The 24770-nt window shown below is 34.8% G+C and overlaps 1 protein-coding gene across 40 annotated transcripts in view; it reads right to left on the bottom strand.

The window, feature by feature from the left end:
• Positions 1–2425: 2425 nt before the first annotated feature.
• Cen (cerebellar degeneration-related protein 2-like) overlaps positions 2426–24770 on the bottom strand; it is a 70942-nt gene continuing 48597 nt past the window's right edge. For 37 of the 40 annotated variants that reach the window (XM_073978413.1, XM_073978446.1, XM_073978426.1 and 34 more), the window contains 6 exons: positions 8575–8687; positions 7884–8032; positions 7346–7800; positions 7172–7271; positions 6905–7097; positions 2426–4872 (listed from right to left, as the gene is read on the bottom strand). In XM_073978413.1, the coding sequence (XP_073834514.1) occupies positions 3469–4872; positions 6905–7097; positions 7172–7271; positions 7346–7800; positions 7884–8032; positions 8575–8687 (2414 nt within the window). In that variant the 3' untranslated portion in view covers positions 2426–3468. Of the gene's footprint in view, positions 4873–6904; positions 7098–7171; positions 7272–7345; positions 7801–7883; positions 8033–8574; positions 8688–8760; positions 9004–9091; positions 9522–11986; positions 12114–12226; positions 12293–24770 lie in introns of those variants that run through there. The other 3 variants (XM_073978410.1, XM_073978412.1, XM_073978411.1) reach the window with 3 other exon arrangements.

Below are 24770 nucleotides of genomic sequence, written 5' to 3'. Positions count from 1 at the left end.
TCTGGCAGCACCGTCAACAATGTCATCGGCCAAACATTAAAAGTTCCAAATGCCTAAATGTATGCTATGATGTCAAATACTTCTGTAGTGTAAATAAATCAAAATGGAGCACTTTATTAAATATGGGCTAGTGTAAACATATCATTTGTTGACAAGGTAATGTCAACAAATGATATGTTTACACTAGCCCATATTTAATAAAGTGCTCCATTTTGATTTAGGTATATACACCAAGGCCTCGCTTTGCGTTGTTTTCGAAGTTGTGCCGTTGCTTAGTTAATTCCAATTTTTATTCTGCGTCGTTCGATTTTCGATGTTGCTTTGTTTTAAATTTGAGTGTCTAATTATTTATACCCTCCACCAAATTTTGGAGGGTATATAAAATTTGTTTTTCCGATTGTAACGCATTGAAATAATCATTTGTGACCCTATAAAGTATATACATACATATATTCTTGGTCAGCGTAAAATTCTAAGTTGATTTAGCCATGTCCGTCTGTTTGTTGTAATCACGCTATCATTGAATGATTTAAGATAGAGGACTGTAATTTTGCCCACATATGTATTTGGTCTGAACTTATATTAAAGAAGGTGGGCTACATCGGTCCAGGTTTTAGTAAAGCCCCCATGTAACAGGACCGCCCAATTTCAGTTATTTTTACCTTTTTAGCTACATTTTCAGAGCGAATCTGCCATTTAGTGTTCCCAGTGATGTAGAAACTTGACATTGGTCCTCGTGTAGCCCTTACAAAGCGATACCGCCCGAGCATTTTGACTATTTTAGCTACATTTTCTGGACGAATTTAGGGTTTAGGGTTCCTAGTGTTTAAGTAATTTCTCCACCTAAAATTTTGGGCATAAGAAAAAATAGTTTTGTTCTACTCTGGAACCTATCTCCGAACTTAACATGGTTTTCCATAGAAAATTTTAATTCGTTTTGCGTCGTTTCACTTTCAGTCGTGTTTGTTTTGGAACGTATCTACGACGCAAAGCGAGGTCTTGGTGTATACATAAAGGCGGAACTAATAAACTAATTGAATTATTTACATTCCATATCAATCAGAATTCTCTACCTATTTTTTACCGACAAAAATTGGTAAAATTAACATGCTTTTTGTTATGAATAACATTTGCGGTATGTGAGCTATAAAAATGAAATAGTCACCAACGGGAACATTACACTATTGGTGTGTTCCTCTACATTTAAAAATGGTAACAGTGGCAAAAATGGTAAAAGTGGTGAACTGCTCTCATATAAATTGTGTGATTTTATAGTAAAGGAACGCTTTGAAGGTTAATTTCCCCGTGAGTTTTTGTCTTTCCGCGGTTTCAACTTAAGGGAGAAAGTGAAAAAATTCACGGGGAATTTTTGTTTAGAATAATTATGCACGTTACTGGGGCATTTCATGAAATCATTTTTCCTGTAACTACAACTACATCGTACTGAAACAACTAACATATCCGATATTTTGGTAGTAAGATGTATAAGGATCTGCCCATTGAAATGAGAAATGTTACAAGTCATTCGTTATATAAATAAGAAATCATGGTTGACTTCCGCATCACAATAACACAGAATTAATGCCAAGTTCTATATTCCAAAACGCCACTGTTCAGCCTATTTATTACGTGATGTTGTAGAGCTCCTGTTATAAGTCTTAAATTTCGATTTCTTAATATGTATATTTGTAGTTACACATTGAAAACTTATTCTGATGTTTTGGTATATATGACTATTTTGCCCCACCTCTTAGCAAATGTTAAAGGCCCCTAAATTCGTAAGAAATATGTTATCAAATAAAAACAAATTTTAAAGAAGGAAAAATTATGTAGATCACTTAAGAAACGCTCGCCTTTTGTGTACTTTTTTCTCCAACCCTCTTGGTAGGAAAATTTTACATTTAGGGCCATTATTACATGTGTTCTTTTACTATCTGATGGATTTGAAAATGCAAAATAAACTAATTTGGAGGCATTAAAAATATAATTTTCACATTGAAAGTTAATGACAAGAAGCTCCTCCTTGAACTTCAGTCATCACTTTTAACTTTAAGTTGGCCGGAACGCTATAAATCTGTTCGGTAAATCCAAACTATAACAAAAGAAGACTTATAATAATGGGGGTTATTCTATTAATACACAATCTAATAAATACAATATGTGTGTTCGTTTACTCAAAATTTGTACAAATTGTTACTGGATGTTGTTCGTTTACTCTACAATACAATGCAAAATACCTTAGTCGATTACAAGAAGTTACTGGACTTTTACAAATTTGTACAAACTGTTGAGTAAACGAACACACCTAATGTAATGCTTACACACTTTAAAAACAATTTCCTCAATTACATTTAATAATCGTAAATACTTACCACTAGCGTCTTAGAAGTCCAGCCATTATTAAGAGGAATAAAACAACCGTTAATTTGTTTCATATTTTCTAATTAATTCATATTTTTTGTTCATGTCTTATGGTTTATTTTATTTGGAATACATACTGTCCATAATTTTCATTATGCGCAATTTCATAATAAACTCCCCCATTCACAAGTTGGGGAGGATAAGTAGACCGCCGCTTAAAGTGTACCTCAATCAAAATACAAAATACATTCGCATCAATTCAATTGAATAGTTCCGTAGGAAATAATCTTCTTCTTTTCTTTTCTGTTTGTTTTAATTTATTTGTCGACTATTTTTCATTAACTAGGCTAAATTAATTGAATCAAATCGAATTCATACAATGGATGGTGATGTGAGTAGAGCTGCATTGCGGGGCCAGAACATAAGGGTATAATCTTCATTCATTTTTCTCGTTGATTCAAATTTGGTTGATTTTAAACTCATGTTGTTGTTGTTGTTATTTACAAAATACGAATAAAATATAATTTAATTTAATATTACTCTTTAAACATATCAATGCGGATTGGGGATTGTGCGCTGAGCCCACAAATACTCAATGCCTCTTCACGCATCGCCTGCTTATTTTAGTTGGTATCTTCATAATTTAAAAAAGGGGATAGAGGAATAGAACATGCGCATGTAACTTAAAATCAAAAATCTATACTTAATTTAAATAAAACGAGAATAAAACAAGTAGGATAGTCGGGGAAGCTAAAAGTTTGGGAGGGTTTTTAAAAAACACAAAGGACATTTTTGTTTCTGTAAAATATTAAAAACTAAATTTAAATCAAATGAGTTGATCCTTGTAAGCCTAATTTAGGATAGGTTTACAATAAATGGCAGATGATGAGTAGGCGATCAGAGATGCGCCAGCAACAGAATAGGAGAGTTTGTAGCCCCCATCAAAGAGAGTCTACAGTTGTGATCGGTTAAGGGCGGGGGGAGCAAACATTAACTCCTACTTAATACTTTAGTTTGTTTTTGTTTTGTTCTTTCAGTAGATAACACTGGGTTGGGGTTTGTATACTAAAGGGAGATTTTTTTCTTGGCTGTTGCTGCTTTAATTACTTAGTGGCGATGATTTCGTCGTCGTTGCGATTGCTGTTGTTGTTGCTGGTGGTAATGCTGCTGCTGGTTGTGGGACTTGCAGGCATCAGCACGTCTCAACACTTCCGCATAGGACAAATCCAGCTTCTTTAACTTGTGCAAATCTTGGGAAACAGTACTTGGTCGGTATGGAATGCTGGTGACGTCAGCATCACGACTTCCTCGGCCACTAAGACTACGATTATAGATTATCATTGAATTGCCATTCCATTCATATTTGGGAGCACTGCGTGATCCTCTTGAGCTGTTGGGTGTTGTTTGATTGAGATTCGAATTCGAGGCCATAGGAGATTCGACATACGGACGGACATCTTTGCGTTTCTTGCCACTGGCTACAAAGATGCGAGGTGGTGTGGGAAGGGCCAAAGGAGATTCAGAGCGATCACTTGAGAAGTTGCGGTTCTTTCGGCGATTCTTCTTTTTAATACCAACACCCACAGCCAGATAGTCCAAAGGCTCCCGCTTGAGTGGTGTCAATATGCGACCATTTTCTATAATTTGTTTGGCATTAGGTGAAGTCAATTGGGAGATAGATGCAGTCAGTGGGGGCTTATTTTCCTGATTCTTTTCGATAATGTGCTTTTTGGCTGTTTTACGTTCCAATTTGGTGATACATTCTGACATGGCAAACGACTGTTCCGACACGGCCGATGAAATTATACTTTGAGTATCATCACCAAAATCGACAGGAAGTTCTTCGTTGGCAGGGGTCACTGGTGGAACCTTTTGAACGGTATTCACACTCACGGGATGAGTGTCATCGAGCAATGGCAGTTTTTCACCTTCCTCCTTGTTCTCGGCGGCCTTCTTCAACACAGCAAAGATTTCCTTGAAGAGTTCCCGATATTCAGGTCTATTGCGGAATCGAGAATCAATTGGACTGGCGTCGTCGTAGATGCTAAATTTACAGTCTTCGCCATCACCAATGGAACACAGGAAGTAGCCAGGTCTTTCATCAGTTTGTGTGGCCTTATTGCTGGTCTCATCCGAGTAGCCCGACGAGGACGTTTCAGCCTCTGAGAATTCAGTTGGAGTACGGCCTCGGTTCTTATCGGCTTTGGTATTGTTCTTACTATCGTTGGTCATGCTTCCATTGCAGCTACTGGCCGCATCACCACTGTTCGAAGCATTGCAGTGGTCCGACACCACAGCTTGAGCTGCCTGCAACATCAATTTCTGCGTTTGATTAAATTCGCCGGACGACTGGAACTCCTCGGCCAGTGACAAGCCACCATTGGTATTTTTGCGTGCAATCGATGATCGTTGTACCTCCAGCAGCGCTTCGTATTTCTCCACCAAGTCTCGATATGGATTCGGACTACCGGGAATATGCAAGTCCAAAGAATCGGGATGATGAGGCATAACCTGCGTAATGGGGATGGGAGGTTTAGACGGTTATTAAGGCTCGTTTTCCACACTAACAAAGGTTTCTATAGGTTGTAACGAAATTAACAATTTCGGTCGGTGGGTTTTTTTTTAAATCATGAGGGCGATATTATGTATAGATAGAAAGGCATGAAGAGAACAATATATACGTTTTTACGTGCGAGAAAAGAGATTTTGGGAAGGACTAATAAAGGAATATAAGTATCCATAGCGAGAGAGAGGGGGAGATTGGGAGAATACGGTCTTTTATAAATATGTATGTATTTGTTAGGTAAATAAAAATATAAATATATGTAGCTGTGTTTGTTGTATGTGTATGTGTGTAAGTAAGTAGATACAAACTTGGACTCATGCACTGCAGAAATACCAACAACATCAACTATAACATTGTAACATTTGTTTTATTCATCTTTCTCAAAACTTAAATATCACATAAAAAAATTGTCCTTTTTCATGGTTAACCAAAAAATATCAAATACAAAAACAAAAACAACATATTTCTACATTTAATATAGAAACGGAACGAAAAACGTTGAGAGAAACACTAGACACTTAACAAGTGGGCAGGGGAAAGATGAAAGGATATCGGTCAGGATCAAGGAGTTGGGTAGGAGGAGATCAAATTGTGGATTATGAAATGTAGATTTGTAGATGAAACTAAATATGCCTGATGTGTATGTGCATATACTGGCAAGATATCGGTGGGACATGTGTAATGAGTGAGGGAGGACGGAGGGAGGGAGTAAGGGGGTTAAAGGGAGGATGGATGTCTGTCCCGCAGTCTAATAGTCTGTCTTAACGTTTTTGCCCCTTTTACTTACTTCACTAGAACAATATGAGTATGTAGAATACTTTAAAATAAATATGTACGTCTTTTGTTACTTTACAAAACTAAAAATACGTTAAAAAAATATAATAATAAATTATCCACACAAAAACACACGATTACGGTTTGACCTCCTACAAACTAGAGATTAGTCTAAATTGGAAATTGGTAAAAAAAACGTAAAGTCTTGGCACATTTAAATGTCAACAGCGTTTGGAACGCTGACCTGGATTTAGTCCGTCATTATTTGTGACTTGGTTAGAGCGGAATGTTTCCCGGTTATTTTGTGTTATAATGAAACGACAGGAATGTCAGTCAATAAGTACGTTTAATTGTACAACGAACATTGTTCGTTTGTCCGACAAAATTTGTCACGTATGTCTGTAGTCAAAAGAGCAATGAAAAGTCATCGTCATCAGGTATGGAGGTGATCATACGGCTTAAAACTAGTGCCGGCCATTGCAGCATTTTCGCCAGCCAACTCATGAGACTGAAACGTTTGACGGCTTTCTGCCAAAGTTCTAACAAGACCGTGTCTAGCGAAATTGGCATTTGCTCATGCAGGTACTTAGTGTTGATGTTTGAACAAATCGGGCAAGTGGTCGGGCCAACTTGCTTTTTAGCCTAATAAACCAAAAAAGAAGAAAAATCAAAAAGAAGAAATAGAAAAAATCATGGTGTTTTGTTTGCTAAAAACAGGATTAGTTTAAACTAAAGTTATCAGAGTTTGAGTTTGGTGGGAACAGAAACGGATACAGATAGAGAGTGTGTGTGTATGTGTGGATTCCGATTCACTGCAGACAATTAGAACATTTCGGTGCCAACGAACAGAGTTAAAAGACACAACACTGGGTTCGTTAAATTTTAGTACAGACAACATATATAGAGGTCATGGATACCATGAATAGATTACTCTCCCACTACACAACAACAATACGGAGTTATATGAACGACGAGAGAACATAGAGTGAGATCAAAAACACCAACTTTTATATACAATAAGATATGATGATGTACGTTATGAGCGTATGATGGAACATGTTTGGAACGAGTGCACGAAAATGAGAGCGAGTAATGGAAACGAACGAGTGCGAGAACACACCATGATTTGTTATTAGTCTGATCACATTGTCAACCTCGCAATAAGCCATAGAAGAGTGTTTTAAAGTAGAAACAATTTCTCACCTTAATCGACATGCTGGAACGGTAAGCCGCTTGCGAGTGTTCGCTTGCATTGTCGCCAGCTCGGCTGCCTTCCAGATCCAGTAGGCTATTCTCTTCATCCTCCTCGCATTCTTCTGTGGGTGCCAATGATGATTGCTCATCAATAGCACGTTCATCCATTGAACGAAGACAGCGGCTGCACATTTGTCCTTGCCTATGGAAAGAAAGAAAATAAGTTGTGAATTAATAACCGCTACATATAAGCAAATATGAATCGCTTTTACTTACCGCACTTCGTCCAAAATCGACAGTTCGTCATGCATTGACTTCATTTCTTCCGTGGCACTAGTTTGAGCAATACGAGTTTGTAAATTTTGATTCTCTTGAACTAAAAATAAATAATATTTGAGATAAGTTTTAGTTAGGGTATGACTGAATTCTTTTCACATTCCAATCACTTACTTATGGCTACCAATTGTTCTTCCAATTCTCCGCAACGTTGCTGTTCTGCCATGTAAGCCTTTTTGGTTGCCTCGAAATCATTAACCAGTTTAATAATTTCATCGTTGCCCTCTTGGCCACCAACCATGCTCAGATCAAAGGAGCTATCATTCTCAGTGCCACTGATCCCCGTTGAATTACGGGCAGCTGGTGATTGGAATGTAAAGCTACAATTTTCTGGCGCTGTTGTATTGGCATCATAGCCTGGCTGAGGAGATTTAATGTCATTTTCTGCAGCGTCCTTATTTTGTTTAGGCTTCAACTTTACAGCATTAGCATCGCCGCCATTTTTACTCATCTCAGCCAATAGCCGTTCATTTTTACGTTTCTCTGCGGTCAATGCCTGGCGGACATCATCCAATTGTTTTGTCAGTTCTTCGGTACGTGCCTCTAGAGTCTCAATGGTATGTGAAAGCCTACAATGGAAAAGTTAGTTGGTTAGTAAGAATAGAACAATTCACACTAAACCAAACAATTCACACTAAACACCGAAACTTACGTTTTGATATGCTTCTTATCGGCTGTATTCTCAACGAGCAAACGATGATTGGCACGCTCCAAATCCTGTATGCCGACTTCCAATTGTTCGTAGACCTTGAGGCGGGAATCATTTACTTCACGCAACGCTGTTGTGTGTTTCTTCAAATACTACAGAGGGAGAAGAAGAACGAACAGAAAATAATGTTAATTAATGTTTTGTAGCAGCGCAAGGGGATATTTGTTGTTAGTCATCATCGATCAAGCGATCAAATGATACGGAAATGCCAAATGCAATTAATGCGTTCGTTCTATTTTCAGAATGTATCAGACAATCAAATGCCAAGTGTTAAATTGAGATTCTATTTAAATATTTTGTTTTCTACTTTTTCGTTTGTGACGAAATGCCGCACAATGTTTTGTTGGTGTTTTCTGTGGAATGCTGTGGTAAGCGATTCGCCTGATTGATATTCAAATTTGCATTTCCCAAACATTTTATGTTGCACCCAAAATCTATGCAGTTTGCATGAATTTGATTGATCTACTTATGCATTGAACTCTATCGAAAAGCAATTGATCTTGACGTCGCTTTTAGGGCGAAGCGCTACTTTGCCCGGTTGGAAGACCATGTTAATGAAGCATTAAATAGTACAGCGAGAGAGACATGATTGGAAACTGTGAATTGAACATTCTGTTCTTTTGTTGTTACTTACCACAATTTCCTGTTCTTGTTCCTCTATGGTATGTTTGTGCTCTTTCAGAAGTGTTTCCAGTTCTTTGTTGCGCTCTAAGAGTGTTTTACCCAATTCAGCTGCTAATTGCAGATCTGTAAATAAAATTAAAAATGAAATAATTAGTTATACAGAAGAAACTTCAAATGTTTAGAAATTCGAACTCACGTTCATCAACTGAGGTAAAGTTCTCAATATCTTTTTCAAGTTTTGAGAAATTAAGATTTAAATTAACCATGATTACAATATAAATTTAGATTTTCAATTTGTTAGACAAATTTTTTACAGTTAAACTGTTTTGATTGTTCAGTGATGCGATCGTTACGAAACGTAAGACTAGACTGTGTCCTTTTCGAGAAGCAGGTTGATATTTTATACACAAGTTATTTCTAAGGTTAGCAAAAAAGGTACCTGTGAAGGATACACACAGGTAAATAATGTGTGGACATTTAATACATGATCTTTTTTAGGTAACCGCATTACAAAGTTATTTGATTACCTAAATTCCAAAAACACCGGCTGTAAAAAATTCGCAAGAAAAACAAAGGCAATGTGGATTAACACGGTTACGCAGGTTTTCCAATATAAGATGGGATTATTCGCATTGGAAAATTAAGTACAGTTGAAGCAGGTACTGACAGTTTTATGTTGTAAATAAATAGACGAGTGTTTTTTGAGCTTAAGGTCTATATTGGGGTGTAATTTATTTTTTGTTGTCACCAATATTTCGCAATAGTTTACATTGCATCTTCAGGGCGCACATTATACAAATGTTTCTAAAAAACTAGTGTCAAGTTTACATAAATCTACGATAGTCTATTCTATCATCGTCGAATGTAAATATTGCACTGTAGTTTTATGTAGTCTTCAAATAAATGATAGTGGTTATGTAAACAACTAAAATGTGTTCGCTACTTCGTTCTCGAAAGCTGCTAAAAAAAGAGAATATTAAATATTTTTGTGGGCATGCGCATACTTCTTTGACTACGATAACTCAAGAATTGTATAACCGGTTTCGTCCTCTTATCAGTCCTCTGATAATATTCAATTTCCTTCCAATATTTTGATCTTTTTTTGGTTTCCTATGTTTTATAATGTCTAGACAGCGGAATCCTATGCAAATGCAGATATGATTAGGATGGTCGTAGAGAAAATCTGATTAGACAGAAACTCGTTTTATCACAGAATATTTTGACATATTTTTACATATTTGCATAAAATGAGCACATACAAAACCATATGCAAATGTATATACAAGGATTTGTGATCTAAAAATACCACCGAAATGGCTGAAATGTGGGCCCCATAGAACGATACCTCCCGATTTTTCGGTATTTTGAAGGTTGAGGCTGTGGTTATACATTTCTCCATTTATTGACTTGTCTGAAAAGAATTTTAAACAGAAAAATTGTACATACAAACAATTTTGTACCTATTATTGAAATATTTGCATAAGAAAATATGTAAAATGCATAATTTTGCATATGTCATATGTTTTGATTGCAATTTAATCAGAAACCAAAAATATGCCCCGAATACCATATATAGATTAATAATCGGCGACAATAAAAATTAGGACAAGGATAATCGATTTCTGAACCATTGCGCATCTCAAAGCTAACAATAAATTTCAGAACTCTATTCTCAATTTCTATTCGTTCACATAATACCTTTCATCCGACATTAATGGTTTAAAATTTATTAATGTTTAGAATTTTTCGACACCCTTAGTAAACATTTCCTTTTTCAATCTACATTTTTTTAAATCCCAACTCTATTCGTTCACAAAAAAAAAACAAACAGAGGTACTATATTTAGTACCATTTACAATTTTTTACACGTAATTTGGATTTCAAAAACATTTTTTGTTTTTTTTTTTTTTTTGTCCGCAATAACCAAAAATTGGCTCGCGACCTGATTTTTTTTTATTCTGTATTTAATTCAATTAATACATTTTGAAATACACACATAGGAATATATATCAAGAATATAATAAGTAATACTATATATTACACATTACGTTTTGATGCCTCAGCGCCTTAAGGCATTGTAGAGGCAAGTTGGCAAAAAAAACTATTAACATTAGTATCTATAGTGCATTAAGTATTCCTCTCTATTTAGAAAAAATTAATAATATAAAGAAACTATATAATCAGCTTAATATTTGATCTAAGTGATCATGTATATAAATTTTCAGATTATTCTTAAATTCAGAAATTCTACTAATATTCTTCAACACATGCGGTAAATTATTAAATTCGCAACTTCCAACGTATACAATCTTTTGTTTGGTAAGCTCAAATCTACACCGGGCAACATTTAGGTTTGTGTTATTTCTGGTGTTAAACATGTTTTGGCTCACGAAAAAGTTTATTGTATGATGTCCTATTTTATGAATACATTTAAACACATACATTAGTACCTGCATTTTATAAATGCCATAAAGTGGTAAAACAGTGGGAAATATTTGCTTGTACAGTAAAATAGTTGGGTATGTAATAGGGAGATTCGCAATACTCTTTAAGGCTTTATTCTGCAATCTAGATAAAGCTTTTAACTCCACGCTTCTTTTGAATCCAAACAATATAGTCAAATAACTGAGGTTGCTATGAATTAGTGCCTGGTAAACTAAAAACTTGGTTTCCGAACTAAATTGGTTTTTGAACTTATAAAGAAGTCCCAATGCCTTTGACACTTTGGTTTTTATAAGCTGAATATGTTTTTCCCAAGAGAGATTATTTTGTAAGGTTAAACCCAGATATTTTAAACATTTTACTTCAGTAATTAAAGTACCGTTGATATTTATGCTAAAGGTATTGTTATCACAACGTGGCTTAAAACGAATAACCTTTGTTTTATTTGCATTTAGAAATAATTTATTTAATCTAACATATTCGGTAATAAAGGCTGCGTCTCGTTCCATGGTAATCTTAGCAATTTGCTCGTATTTGTAGGGATATGTAAGGCATATATCATCTGCGTATAAAAATATTTTGCCGGTTAAATCTAAATTTGTAATGTCGTTAATGTATATTTTGAAGAGCAATGGCCCAAGCACGCTCCCTTGAGGTACGCCATGCAAGACTTGAGATTCCGAGTTTTTGGTCGTTTATTTGGACAAACTGTCGCCTGTTATCTAAATAGCTTTTCAGCAACTGTAACTTCCTTATCTCAACACTACACACCAATTTGTAATAATCGGCTTTCAAATAAAAATGCACTAAATTTAGTACAATTAAATGTCCATTTATACACTTGTATTCCCAATTGTGCAACATTCAAAACCATTTAGTGATATACGTCCCCCTCTACTCAGAGGGAAAAAGTTGATTTAAAATCAACATCGTATAGAAAGAATGGTGTCAACATGAGCACAGGAGTGTTAATTTTTGACCACGGCCGTTGCCTTTTTTAATTTGATCACTAATGGTTCAACATGCGTGCTCAATTTTTAATATTTCGACCACAAACGAGATCACTTTGACCACGGAACGTTGTCAATTCTCGAAACCGTTGACACCAACTCGTGTCAAATTGATAATGTTGTGATAATTTCGATCACAAACGGTGTTGATACACTATCGCCAACGGAGTCAGAGAATTCGCCAAAGGGAGTATCGCAATCATCTTATACCATTTAAAATACATTGATGGTATACGGAAAAAGTGCTCGTGTGCGCTAGCTGCTCCAATCTCAAATAATTCATTTTAAAATTGCAAACCCCTTTAATGATAACTTTATTGCATATTTGTACGTACTCTCGTGATTATCTTCGAGATACAAACACATTTAAATACTTGAAACTTTTACACATCGCACTTTGAACTCCCATCAATAACAATTTGTTTAGAAAAGTCATTATCTATATAGTAATTACTTTATTTAATTACAAATATATGACGATCGTTTGCATGGAGCTGTTTGGTGAGTTTGCAAAAAATTTAAGAACGTAATTTTCTTTAATACAAATAAAGTTGAATTGAATGAAACTTAACGGAGGGAATTGTGTGAATAATATAAAATGTACATACAAATCTTTGTCATGTTTGTATTAATCTAAAGGATTGATAACTCTATGCCAATATTTGTACTTGCTTTTATTTAAAATGTTGACAATTATTTAAAATCGATGTCAATGCGCAAATGCTCAATATTTTTAATGGGCCGAAGAATAACAACAAATGACCGCTACCATATACACATAATCATGATGCTTATATTACGGCTTTTACAGTTTTTTTTAATCCTCCTCCCCGTCTTTCAACAACAACGTACAAATAGACAGATACTAGTTTCCAGTTTATACATTTTAATTGAATGCTATTAACAAGCGTTTACACTCAATGAGTTTTTAAGTAAAACCCAGTGTATGTATGGCATTTTGTGAAATTATTTATTTAATGCTATTAGCTAACATAAAAAAACAATAACAGAGTACACACAGCATTATGTACATAAATACATACAATCGAACATGTAAGCAAACAAAATATTTCAAATGTTTGCGAATATGTGACAAAGAGTAATGAATATATACGTATGTACCTACATATCTATCGCTTGTCATCATAGACTGTTCACACAGTAAAGGTAAATTGTCGTTAAAACCAGTATGTACAAACATACTCGCATATATGTACGTCCTAATTATATAAATTTTTTCAAAAGATACCAAATTCTTTGAAAAATTGTTTCAAGATACTTCAGTCGAATTTCTCTTTAAGGTAGATGCTGCAGACGAAGAAGAGGCCAAATTAAATAGCAGTGGTTAAGGGGTTACCTCTACTTATGACTAGACATCGGATTTTAGCATGTTTTTTATTTCTTATCCGATTGGACTCAAATTTTGGATCTAGGCGTTTTGAGGGTCAATTTTTCGATATTTGGGGTCATATCAAAAATATGCAAAAAATATGCAAAATATATGCAAAAAATATGCAAAATATATGCAAAAAATATGCAAAAAATATACAAAATATGCAAAAAATATGCTAAATATGCAAGTGTTTTTTTGACAAAAATCGTCAATTATATTTGGAAAATCATCAAAAAAGCATTCAAAATTAAGTTTTTTGACATTTAACATAGTTTTTTGCAGATTATTATGTTATTGAGACTCTCCAGATATTCCGCCACAGCAATAAATCTAGACTAACAAGACTTAAATCAGTTTTCACAAGGTGAGAAAATGTCAAATAACCCAGCATAATTTGCTTTCTGTACAAATGTAGATAGATAATGGAAAAATTTCAAAAACTCAATCAGAAATGTCAAAATCAACGTATCCAAATATGGTGATAGTTTCAAATCGACCAAAATTGTCTAGCAGAAAAACAAAGGAGCTAGAGTTAGTCATCGCTATTTTTGTTTAGATAAAAGCGCAATTTTTTCTAGTTTTTGGAAATAGGGTTCGTTTTTTAGCGCAAAATGGGAAAAAGGTTCTGGAATATAACTATAATTAGAAGTATACGTTTTGAATATCCACATATTAGATTTGAATATATTTTATAGTGTTTAGTCCTATATTTGTGGTCAAAAAGCTTCTTTGGACAAATGCTCTAACTGCCGCTTTAATATTGATGACATGGTTTTAGTTTAATGCACTAAAAATACATAATTTTATATGTATATTGTACGCATACAACCGCTTAATGCAGAATTGGGAAATGTTCACTCCTCGGCGAAAAGTAATGCATTATTTTTAGATTCACTTTTGGCATTTTTGTTGAGATGTGCATTATTTTATTGTTGTAAAATAATTTCAGCTTAATCTCGGGTTTTGTTGTTTTCAAATTTTTAAAAACAACAATAGTGGGATGTGGTTAAAATTGATGTGAAGAACACCAAATGATTAGTGCAAAATGACATCACTCAGAAAAACCACACATTGGCTGGTAGTGGTAAAATAAGTCAAGCCCTTGGAATTATCTTTAACATGGCAAAACCACTCAGATATTTCTACTAGAAAAGCATTTGGAATGCTAAAAAATATAGTTCTTTCATTCCTGCTACAGGAAAGCAATTTTGATAACACAGTCGAAAAGAAATTATACAATTAATTAACTTACCCCCAGTTTTTGTAACTTATTTTTGTTCGTTCGTCTATATTCGTAATAATTTAGGCATCCATAGCTCAGCCCACAGGTGACATACAGACTTAATTTTTTGTATATGAGTTCCATATATATATAAGAATTCCTCATATAAAAATCAGCGCTCTGAATTTGCGCTAAGGCGAGTAAATCAATATACAAATTTTGACAATTCGTGTGAGAAGAATAAAAAATTTTACAAAAACAGGGGGTTATACCTGACCGTGTACTCGATAATTTGAACTAATTATTATAAATATTTCGAATTTGCACAGTTGTTTAATGGAGGAGTTGCTGTATACATTTTTTCAGCAACATTTAGAAAAAATTGTCGAGTACAAGGATATAACACCTTTTATAACACATTAGTCTTGTTGTCTAGGATATAAATAAAATATTAAGAAAAATATTCGCCGCAATATTGTCATTAAAGTTGCCAAAGGCACTATACACCTAAAAGGCAAAGATTTCAAGGAATCTTACATCCTGATGTATACTTTAAAAACGTCATATTTCTAGCTCTACTTTCACAATCTGATTGGCGTTTTCTGTAATTTGGGAAAATTGTGTTTTGTTGCATGGTAAATTGGTAAAAAGTAAGGAAAGGAACAATTACGGGCAATGCCAATAAAAATGTCCGGATTGACGTATAGAAAAATCTCACTATTTTTAACACTTAGAGTACGTAGAGTATTATATAACTACCACGAATTATTTAATCATAGAAAAATAATTATTTTCTTTACTATTCGTTAATCCGGACAATTTGAAAGCCGAAACCTGTGGTGTAGGGATTATCGAGATTATACTGTATATATGGGTGCAATATCCAAATCTGAATCGATTTTTACCAAAATAAACAAGGATCGCCCTAGGGCAAAAAAATCTCCAATTTTTATGCGAATTGGTCTATAAATGTGACCTGTACTTTGTTTTCAAAATGACTTGGCCAGATGGATAAGTGCGAATCTATGCAGATAATAAAAAGGAACTGTGGGTCTATTTTGTTTCCTTTTGCATGTTGCAAACTCATTCACTAAGACATAATACCCTTAGGGTATTAAAATATTGTTATCAGTGCAATCATGAATACAAATTCCGTGCATAATTTGTTTCCTTTCCCAAATGTCACAATTTGTTCCATATTTATGCCCAAAAAGGGAATAATTTTGTCGATTCGACTAGAATATGCCATCATGAAGCGAATCTAGTAGCTTTCGACTTTTAACAAATATTGATTTTAAAAGAGTTTCTAAAATTATTTTCCGTGCGGAAAATTCGGAGGGAAATATTCATGATTGCCCTGTATATGTTTTTATATGTTATATGTTTCTAGTAAAATATGAAAGATTTTATGTAATATTCAATATTGTCTTAGTCTTAATTTCTAGCTCATTTGATATTCTGTCAGACAATTTGGCCGAGCAGAAACCATCAACATATTTGGATACGTTCATTTTGACATTTCTGATTGAGTTTTTGAACAAATTTGTATTAGAAAGCAACTTATGTTGTAATAAGAAGGCTGGGTTATAGAAAATTTTCTAAGTCTTTTAGTCCAGATTTATTGCTGTGGCGGAATAATAAATAATAACATAGTAATCTGCTAATAAATCGACGTTTAACGACAATAAACTTAATTTAGAACACTTTTTGATGACTTTCCAACTTTAATTTGACGACTTTCGTCAAAAAATTAGGTGCATATTTTGCATATTTTTTGCATATTTTGCATATTTTGCATATTTAGCATATTTTTTGCATATTTTGTGCATATGCAAAATATGCAAAAAAATAAAAAATATGAGCCTGTCATTGCATTCAGTTTTCTTCAAAACGAATTTTGGTCCAATCAGAATTTTCGTATCTTTATTAATAAAAAATATGCAAATATGCAAAATCCGATGTCTACTTACGATTTTATTGGCTTAGTAAAAAAATTTCAAGTCGATCGGAGCAAAATTGGCTAAGATATGACAGTTAAAAGAGAAAAAACTTTGGTGTTTTGTGTGTAGGGGCGCACCTTAAAAAGCGTCTTTCTCGATATTAAATTTTTAAGTCAGTGCCAACGATAGAAAAATGAGTTTTTCTGGTGGGTTTAACTAGGGATTATCCCTTAATTGCACCATAGGATGCTATTACCCCACCAATGTCCAAATAAAGACGTGTGATCAAGTCAATTTATTTCCTATAAATGCAAATATGTTGAATAGTTAAAGGTGAACCATTCGTTTTTCGTTTCAATTAATTGGCCTATCAAAATAAACCAATTACATTTTCAATCATTATGTGTGTTCCTTTACTTTGCAGTACAATGCAAAAGACTTAGTCGATTACAAAAAGCTACTTGACTTGTACAAATTATTGAGTAAACGAACACACCTATTATCGATAAATTTGACAACTACACCATTTCAGATGAAAATTTAAACACTTTAATTACACTGGTAAATAATACTTTTGTTTCATCCGTTCTTTTTTGTATTTCTAACTCAAATTGTCGAGTTGTTTTCAAATCCGGAAGCAGTTTTGCTATCAGTTTTTTTTTTAAATATAACTCAGGTCCTTATTTCACGTTTTTTAACCAGATTTTCGTTATCCTTGATGTTTTTTTATAAACGAGTTTGTTAAGAAGTTGTCGTGTGATCTATCTAGACAAGTGTTGTTATATTCATCGTGAATAAGAGTGGGAAAAATATAGAAGACCCATGTCGGACTTTGTAAAAATTTTGTATTTTGAGTATATTAAACCATAATTGCGACATCAAGACATGCCATATTGTATATGAAATATTGTATATCTTCCAGTGGTAATATAGATGTCAAATGGGGAGTGACATCCGAGATTTTGGAGAGGATCTTTACAATTTAATGATAAATTATTGACCTGCTTTGACAAATTTTACGTGAATTTTGAATGGGATGTAACGAATTGTGTGCGGAATTCTCGATTTTCAAATGAAATGTTGCAATTTACCACTATTTCGAACCACATCTATGATAGGTGCGGTACATATAATTAATTCAAATAGGAAATCGTGTTTATTTTAAATTCGAAATAGGAAATATTAAAATTACAATACAATAAAAATATTCTAATTGCTTCGGAACCCCACGAAATAGAATACTCTAACTTCACTAGCGCAATCTAAGTTGACGATAATTTTTAAGGGATTAATTGTCGTTGTCGTCATTTGTCTTAGTTATGGTTTGAGGACGGAATTAGTAGAATTTTTTTGAATGGCTTCATAGTGAAAATACATTTGTTTAGTATATTTCAGTTGTTATTGCCAACTATTGTAAATTCTGCAAATGGCTATATTACACCATATGTTTTTTCGAATGGCTATATTACACCATATGTTTTTGGGTATACTAATATACAGACCAGCTGATGTCATACATGTGAAAAACATATGGTGTAATATAATCTGTTGGATATATTTTCTTTTGAGTTTAAAAAAGAAAGCAAATCTGTGGATTTCATATCGCAAACCTATTAAAATCTCATTATTTATCTACCGATTTTGTTATACAGTAGAACCTCGATAATTCGTATCGAATTATCGAGGATTTCGAATTAGCGAGGTTAAAATGCGAAGGAAATGGTTTCAAGAGACCGACAGCTTATACGAATTATCGAGATTTTCGATTTATCGGGGTACGAATTATCGCTATTAACCTGTATTTTTATAATATTATATTCTTAAAATTATTTTTCCAAAAAATGGTATAACAGTCAGTAAAAATTCAGGTGCAAATGTTTTCAGCATCACTGTATATTGCAATATGGACACATGTACTATATATTAGCACCAGTTGGGTGTTAATTCGTATATTTTACACCATATACCAGGAAACTGAGCTTCCCAAATTGCTATCCTAACTATGTGAGGTCATATTTGAAGACACAAACAATGTCAACAATGTTTCCAATACCACCACCTGTAACTTGGGATTTGCCCGTGTCTCAAAGTGAGGGATTAAACGATAAACAATGTGCAAACAGTCAATAGTTTCAATTTATTGTGATAATGATGGTCCGTCCAAATGTTAAGTGGACGTCTTTCTGCTGACCAATAATGGAAAAGGCTGGCTAGATTTGCTGCGTGAAATGGAATGGCAATTCATTGCGTGTGTCGGAATGAATGGCTAAGTAAGCTAGCGCTCATGTGTAGTGTTGTTGTCATTTTCAAATCTTGAATACCAAAAACATGCTTCACCATTGACAACCAAAAGCGATTTACACGAATTTCCAAATTTTGTTAAACGCGAAACGTTGTTGCAGCGATACTTTATCATAGATGATGCTGCCGCACAAATAGACAAAATCTACTCTTGAGCTTTGCAATGACAATAAAATAACAATGTTTACACAGGCTGTCATACACACACACATGTACACGCATGAATATGAGCAATGTTTTTGATTGTTGCGTTGTTTTTCGTCCATTTTTGAAAGTGAAAGTCCCGATCGACTCAGGAGAAACAAAACAACAACAGATTTACAACAATCGACGGTTAACATCATCACATGGCAAGGAAGGAAATCGTTTATGGCAAAGTGGGAACCTTCCACAGCGTCAATAAATCAAGGAAACGCGTAAAAAAAGTGATAACTACTGCGATGGCTAACGCTCACAATATCTAACAATGGCATAAACTACAAATGAAAGGATTTTGAAATTTCCCATACACGTAGCTATAACGTACCAATGAATACCCACACACCATTACTCTCCCTCTTAAGGCGAGCCATTCGAAAGTGTTGGCAGTCTCCATGTCAATATTTGGAAAATGAGGAAACAATCAATACCTCCTTGTACCTTCATCAAAAGCGTTCGCACAAAATTCATTATCAACACAAGAAACACGTCAGTGGATGGCTGATGATTCGGGAAAGGAATCATGAAAATATATGTACATTCCAAACCTAATAAACAATACTCGATTCCACTGACAAAAAAATCTGCAATATATTTGCTTCTGCTATGATGTGGCCACGAATCAAAGTCTGATTACATATGTTGCTTTAACGCTTAACGCACTCCCGACAGTATTTGAAGACCGCCAGCGCGGCTTATTTAAACACAATAAGAAAGGTAGATTGATTGTCCATACATGTGTGTAATTGTATAGTGTGGACAACTTTAATATCTCTCAGGTTAGGAAGGAAACCAAACAATTAGAATACAAAAAACCATCATCATTAGCGTTTCCTCTGTGTGCCGCTGCCCTTTTAACTTCCGAAGAAATGCCGGCAGCATATATTTAAGACACTATCAAATCTCGCTCTTACACCTATGCATGTATACACGTACAATACCCCACCTATTCATCCTAAGGGAGAGTTTTTTACTGAAAGCCTGCTGTTTCTGAAACAATTACCTGTTGGGGTCTCTCCAAACAAATTTTAAGTGCCGTGATCACTCCAAGCGGAATGATGATTCAGCAACAAGGTCGGCAGTAATACGGTTATGCCATTTGCGATGAATGGAATCAAATTTACATTTCAACTTGAATTTTACGGCATAACAACAACAAAAGTGAAATTCATTGATTTCATGATGATCATCCAAACTTTCTTCGTCGGCAACGAATCGACATCGGTGAATGAATTATTGATTTCTCGACCAATTGTGTGTTTTTGGAGTGCGAGCTTGAAAGGGACCATTAATTACATCATGCCGGTGGTCGTCTGCATACGCACATACACCTCTCCCTAACATACCAAACCAAAAGCAGCCAGGCAGGCAGGTATTCGTCGTTCGATAAGCAGCAGCAGCAGCAGTAAATCTATCGACATAGTTATTTAACGACAATGTATTGCTTTGTTGGCCATCTGCAAATATTAATTTTTGCTTGTATAAAAAGCTTTGAATAATCTGTTACGAGTTTAGTCAAATTTTTAACCTAAAGCCTGCAAAATGTCAGTCCAACTACTGCGATTTCTGACATTGGCATACTTTCTTTCGTTTGCGTTATTCGTAGTTTGTGCTGAAAGTGTAACAGAAGAAGATCACCAAAATGTCGGGGAGAATAAAATGACAGTGACCAAATTGGAATTGAACGAAGATGAATTGGAGCAGTTAATAAGGTTTGATGAGCAGATTGATAACACACCACCAGCCTTGGAGTATTCGGGACGAGAAGGCAAATCCTTTAAAGACGAAACAATAAGAAAAGCTGCAGAGGCTTTAACAGACGATGAAATAACAGAAATTATCAAATCAATATCATTCCCTCAGGGCGAGGACATTACTGAGGACGATGACAATTATCGTATGACAGCATCAGAACTACCGGATGATGTGGAACCACGCATCGCCAGTGGCAAACGCCAGGGCCGTGGCTATTTCATTGTGGCTTTTACACCAGAGGAAGAAGAGCAAGATGCTGCCAAAGGTAAAGAAGCGCTGCCATATGCCCGTTTGCAAATCATACCAGCCGAACGTAGCGCTGACCCCGATGTGTCCTCGGCAGAAGCTAGAAAATCCTCATGGAACAAATACATCAACCGCTTAATGCGTCAAATACGTCGTGGGACAAGAAAAATCCAACGCAAGACCCGCGTCAAAAGCCACAAAAAGAAGGAACCGACTGTGGAGAACTTTCTCAAGGAAATGTACAAGCTGTCAAAGAAACAACAGAAAAAGAAAACATCCTCATGGTTCTTTTGGTAGACGGAGAAGATGAACATGGCTTCGAGCTAAACCCTTACCTCAATAATTTATTTATTTTATTTTTAGTATTAGAACGATTCTCTATTTAATATTTTTCTTGACTTGGTCGGATTGACTTTAATAAATGTGCAAACATTGATATTTCGAGATAACCAACAAATAGGTTAAACCTGTGAATATGTCCGCGTTTAATTAACTTTCTCTCAGACCTCCATCAAACGAACGAACAAACAAACAAATTTATTACTTTTCTTAGCAGAATTACCAAAGTAACGACGTTGCATGGCCAAGAAATTCGTACGTCTGTGAAAAGAAACCTGTTGACGTCGTCCATCATTCACTCAGCCATGACTGAGACGTGTCTGTTGTTGTAACTTCTGATAACTCAGTACAAATTGCATTTAATGCACCCCCCAAACAAGTGTCCCGAATAGACAAAAAAAAACACACGACAGAATTCCAAACACAGGTGTTGTTCCCTAAGCCATACCCACCATGTTCGGACATACCGAACAAGCACTGCAAAAAAATATTAATACCAATGGCAACTAAATGTTGGATGCCGCCAGAGTAGCGAAGCTTGATCTTTTGGCTCAGTGGAGAACCTCAAAACTTTCTCGTCATATATTTGGCAAATCTTTAAAATCTTGTTGTGAACTTGTTTGGTTTAAGGAAGTCACTTGACTTGCATATTCTCTCTGTGTGTGTGTGTTTGTGAAACAACAACAAAAATTCGAAATGCATAAATACATATTCAGCAGGTTATGAATTTTCTAAACGAGAACTCGTAACATTTTTCGCATAACTTAGTACGATTATTCGGTTATGGTTAATTTGTAAAAATCATAAGTCGTATCCATTATGATTTTATAATTTGAAAAATGTTTATTAGCTCTTCCAAAACCTGCAGGAATCTACTAATTTCATTATTTCGTTCGATATCGCAAAAGGAACAAATTTTTATCGTAGTAAAATTTGTAGATTCTTGCAGTAGATTCTGGCCTAATAGCAGGCGCTAATATAAATCTAATTTTACTATGTTAGTGTCACTGAACACGCCGGACGCTTTCCCTCAAACCTTCAGGAAAGGCCACACTTTGTTTCGTTTTTCCTTAACTTTTTTTACAATACTCCCATAACTAATAACAGCCGAGTGAATGGCATATGAAACAAAAATGTAATCGTCAAAAAAATACAAGATACATATTTCAGAAATAATTTGTTTTTCCAAGGAAGTTGATTCATGACCCATCAAATAACAGTCACTTAAATTAAGTTCCGCATCTCTCATATCGTGGGAGTTGGACTTTGCCAAATCTCACAGATAAATAAATGGGTGGCAGTGAAGGCTGTTGTTGTCATCCTATCGCCTGTCTACCTTCTGTATATTAAATCGCGACAACACGACCGCCAACCGACCAGCAATTTTTATTGTTACTCAAAAATGCTTGAGATGAATTTGTTGTTGGCGATTACTTTTCACTTTTACCTGTTGGTCTGTTTCTGATTACTGGCAATGTTGATGATGGTGGTGGTGGTGTGGTGTAGTGGTGGCGCTATTGTGGGTTTTAATCATTCGATTAAATTGCATCGCATTGCATTTCATGTCTTTTTCGCTCATCTTTTTGTGGGCAGCATGCTGCTGCACTAGAGCATGAGCAGTCTGCAACAAAACCATGAAAACAACCCACTATCAGACCAGGTAGATACATGGCGACAAGAAATGTATAAATGTTTTGCATTATTCATTTGCTTTGTTGGTTGGTAACTGCAGTTGAATCTAATGTTGCTTTTACCTTTTGTAGCAATCGCCAAGAAACAATATTTGCCGCAACAGAGCAGTAACCACGATTTTTAAGATTTCATTAAAATTGCAGTTCCCTTTTTGTCCATTCCCCCGCCGCATGCCAAAAACATTTTGCTATGTATGCAATGTTGTAAAAAAGTCGCTTTCATTTTGAAACACCCATCTGCTGCTAACTCGGACTTGGTGGATTGTTCGTTCGTTGCATGAATGGATGGATGGATGGTGACTTTGACAATGCGACAAGTACAACAATACAGTTGATAGGCATTGGGCGTCTAGTACAATGTGGCATTAATACGAATCAAAGATGTGGTACAACAATATGCCGGTAATAATATCAACAGTCAAACAACAACACATAAAGGAAAGATAACATTTTAATTTACAATTTGCATTCGTAGCCTTTTCTGCCTGCACTAATTGTACTTCATGTGTCCAATAGTGAAAGAAATAAAGAAAGACAAATTATCGTTTGTCATCTTGCATCCTCTTCGTCAGTAGTTTGATGTGAAACCATTACAACATGTGGCAGGTGTTAGTTTCAGCCCACGTCCACAGTAGTGAAAGGAGTCTTAGAGGGACCTTGACATATCACCGAAACAATTTATATGTGTGATTGTTTTCAAACATATGCATAGCGTTTTTTTTTTTGGAAAGTGAAAACAATCGCAATCAAAAAATATTTATGTTTATGAATGGCATTATGCGCGTGCATGACAAATATTTCATTATAATTTGTTGTGAGATCTTGCCGATCAGATTCCCATCCTCCAACGAAACCCCCACAATCGCATTTGGGAGGGCAAACATTGAATACAACAATCACGAATACATATGTACACTCATACAAGTACACTTAACAGTATTTAGTATGGGAAAAGCAACACTCTTTTTGGTCCAAACACACACACACTTATAATACAAATAAAAATACGTCAGCATTTCAATTACGGTCATTATACAATTCACTATTCACTCAATTCAATAGATTCATTCAGAAATACCATCACAAAAAAACAACATAAATGTTTAATGTCGCACAGTGGCTACAGGAAAATGATTGCTGCAAACTTTATGGACCAATTTGAATTTCAACTCCAGATTCAATCACACAAACTTGCCCGCATATACTTCCTCCATTTCTTCCATATAGATAACATTCGTAGACAAAATACTTTGAATTTAATCAGAAATTATATAAACGTGAATAGTATATAAAATTATGTTCAACAGAAACAAAACTGAATCATGGACAAATTAATTACAATAATTGATGGACAAGAAGAAGAGGACTAGGACAAACTAGTCAACTATCTAGAAATTACTTATAAATATCGGCAACTAATAATTTATTTATTAAATATTAGTCTATTTTACATGAAGCGACAGACATATTTGTAACATCGTCGCAAAATCACAATTAACTGAAGAAATTTTTATACCCTACACCACACTGTGTTAAGGAGTATTATGTATTTGTGCATTTGTATGTAACATGCGAAAGACAGCGATATAGACCCATAGTTCGTTTTAGGGATAAATGTACATTGAATCACTTTCCGAGTCGATTTATTCATGCTCCATGTATTTGTTTT

The sequence above is a fragment of the Musca autumnalis genome, unplaced genomic scaffold (assembly GCF_047663935.1).
Source record: "Musca autumnalis isolate F117 unplaced genomic scaffold, ASM4766393v1 scaffold_3, whole genome shotgun sequence".
NCBI classification, from domain to species: Eukaryota; Metazoa; Arthropoda; class Insecta; order Diptera; family Muscidae; genus Musca; species Musca autumnalis.
This window is presented reverse-complemented; position numbering and strand designations above follow the sequence as displayed.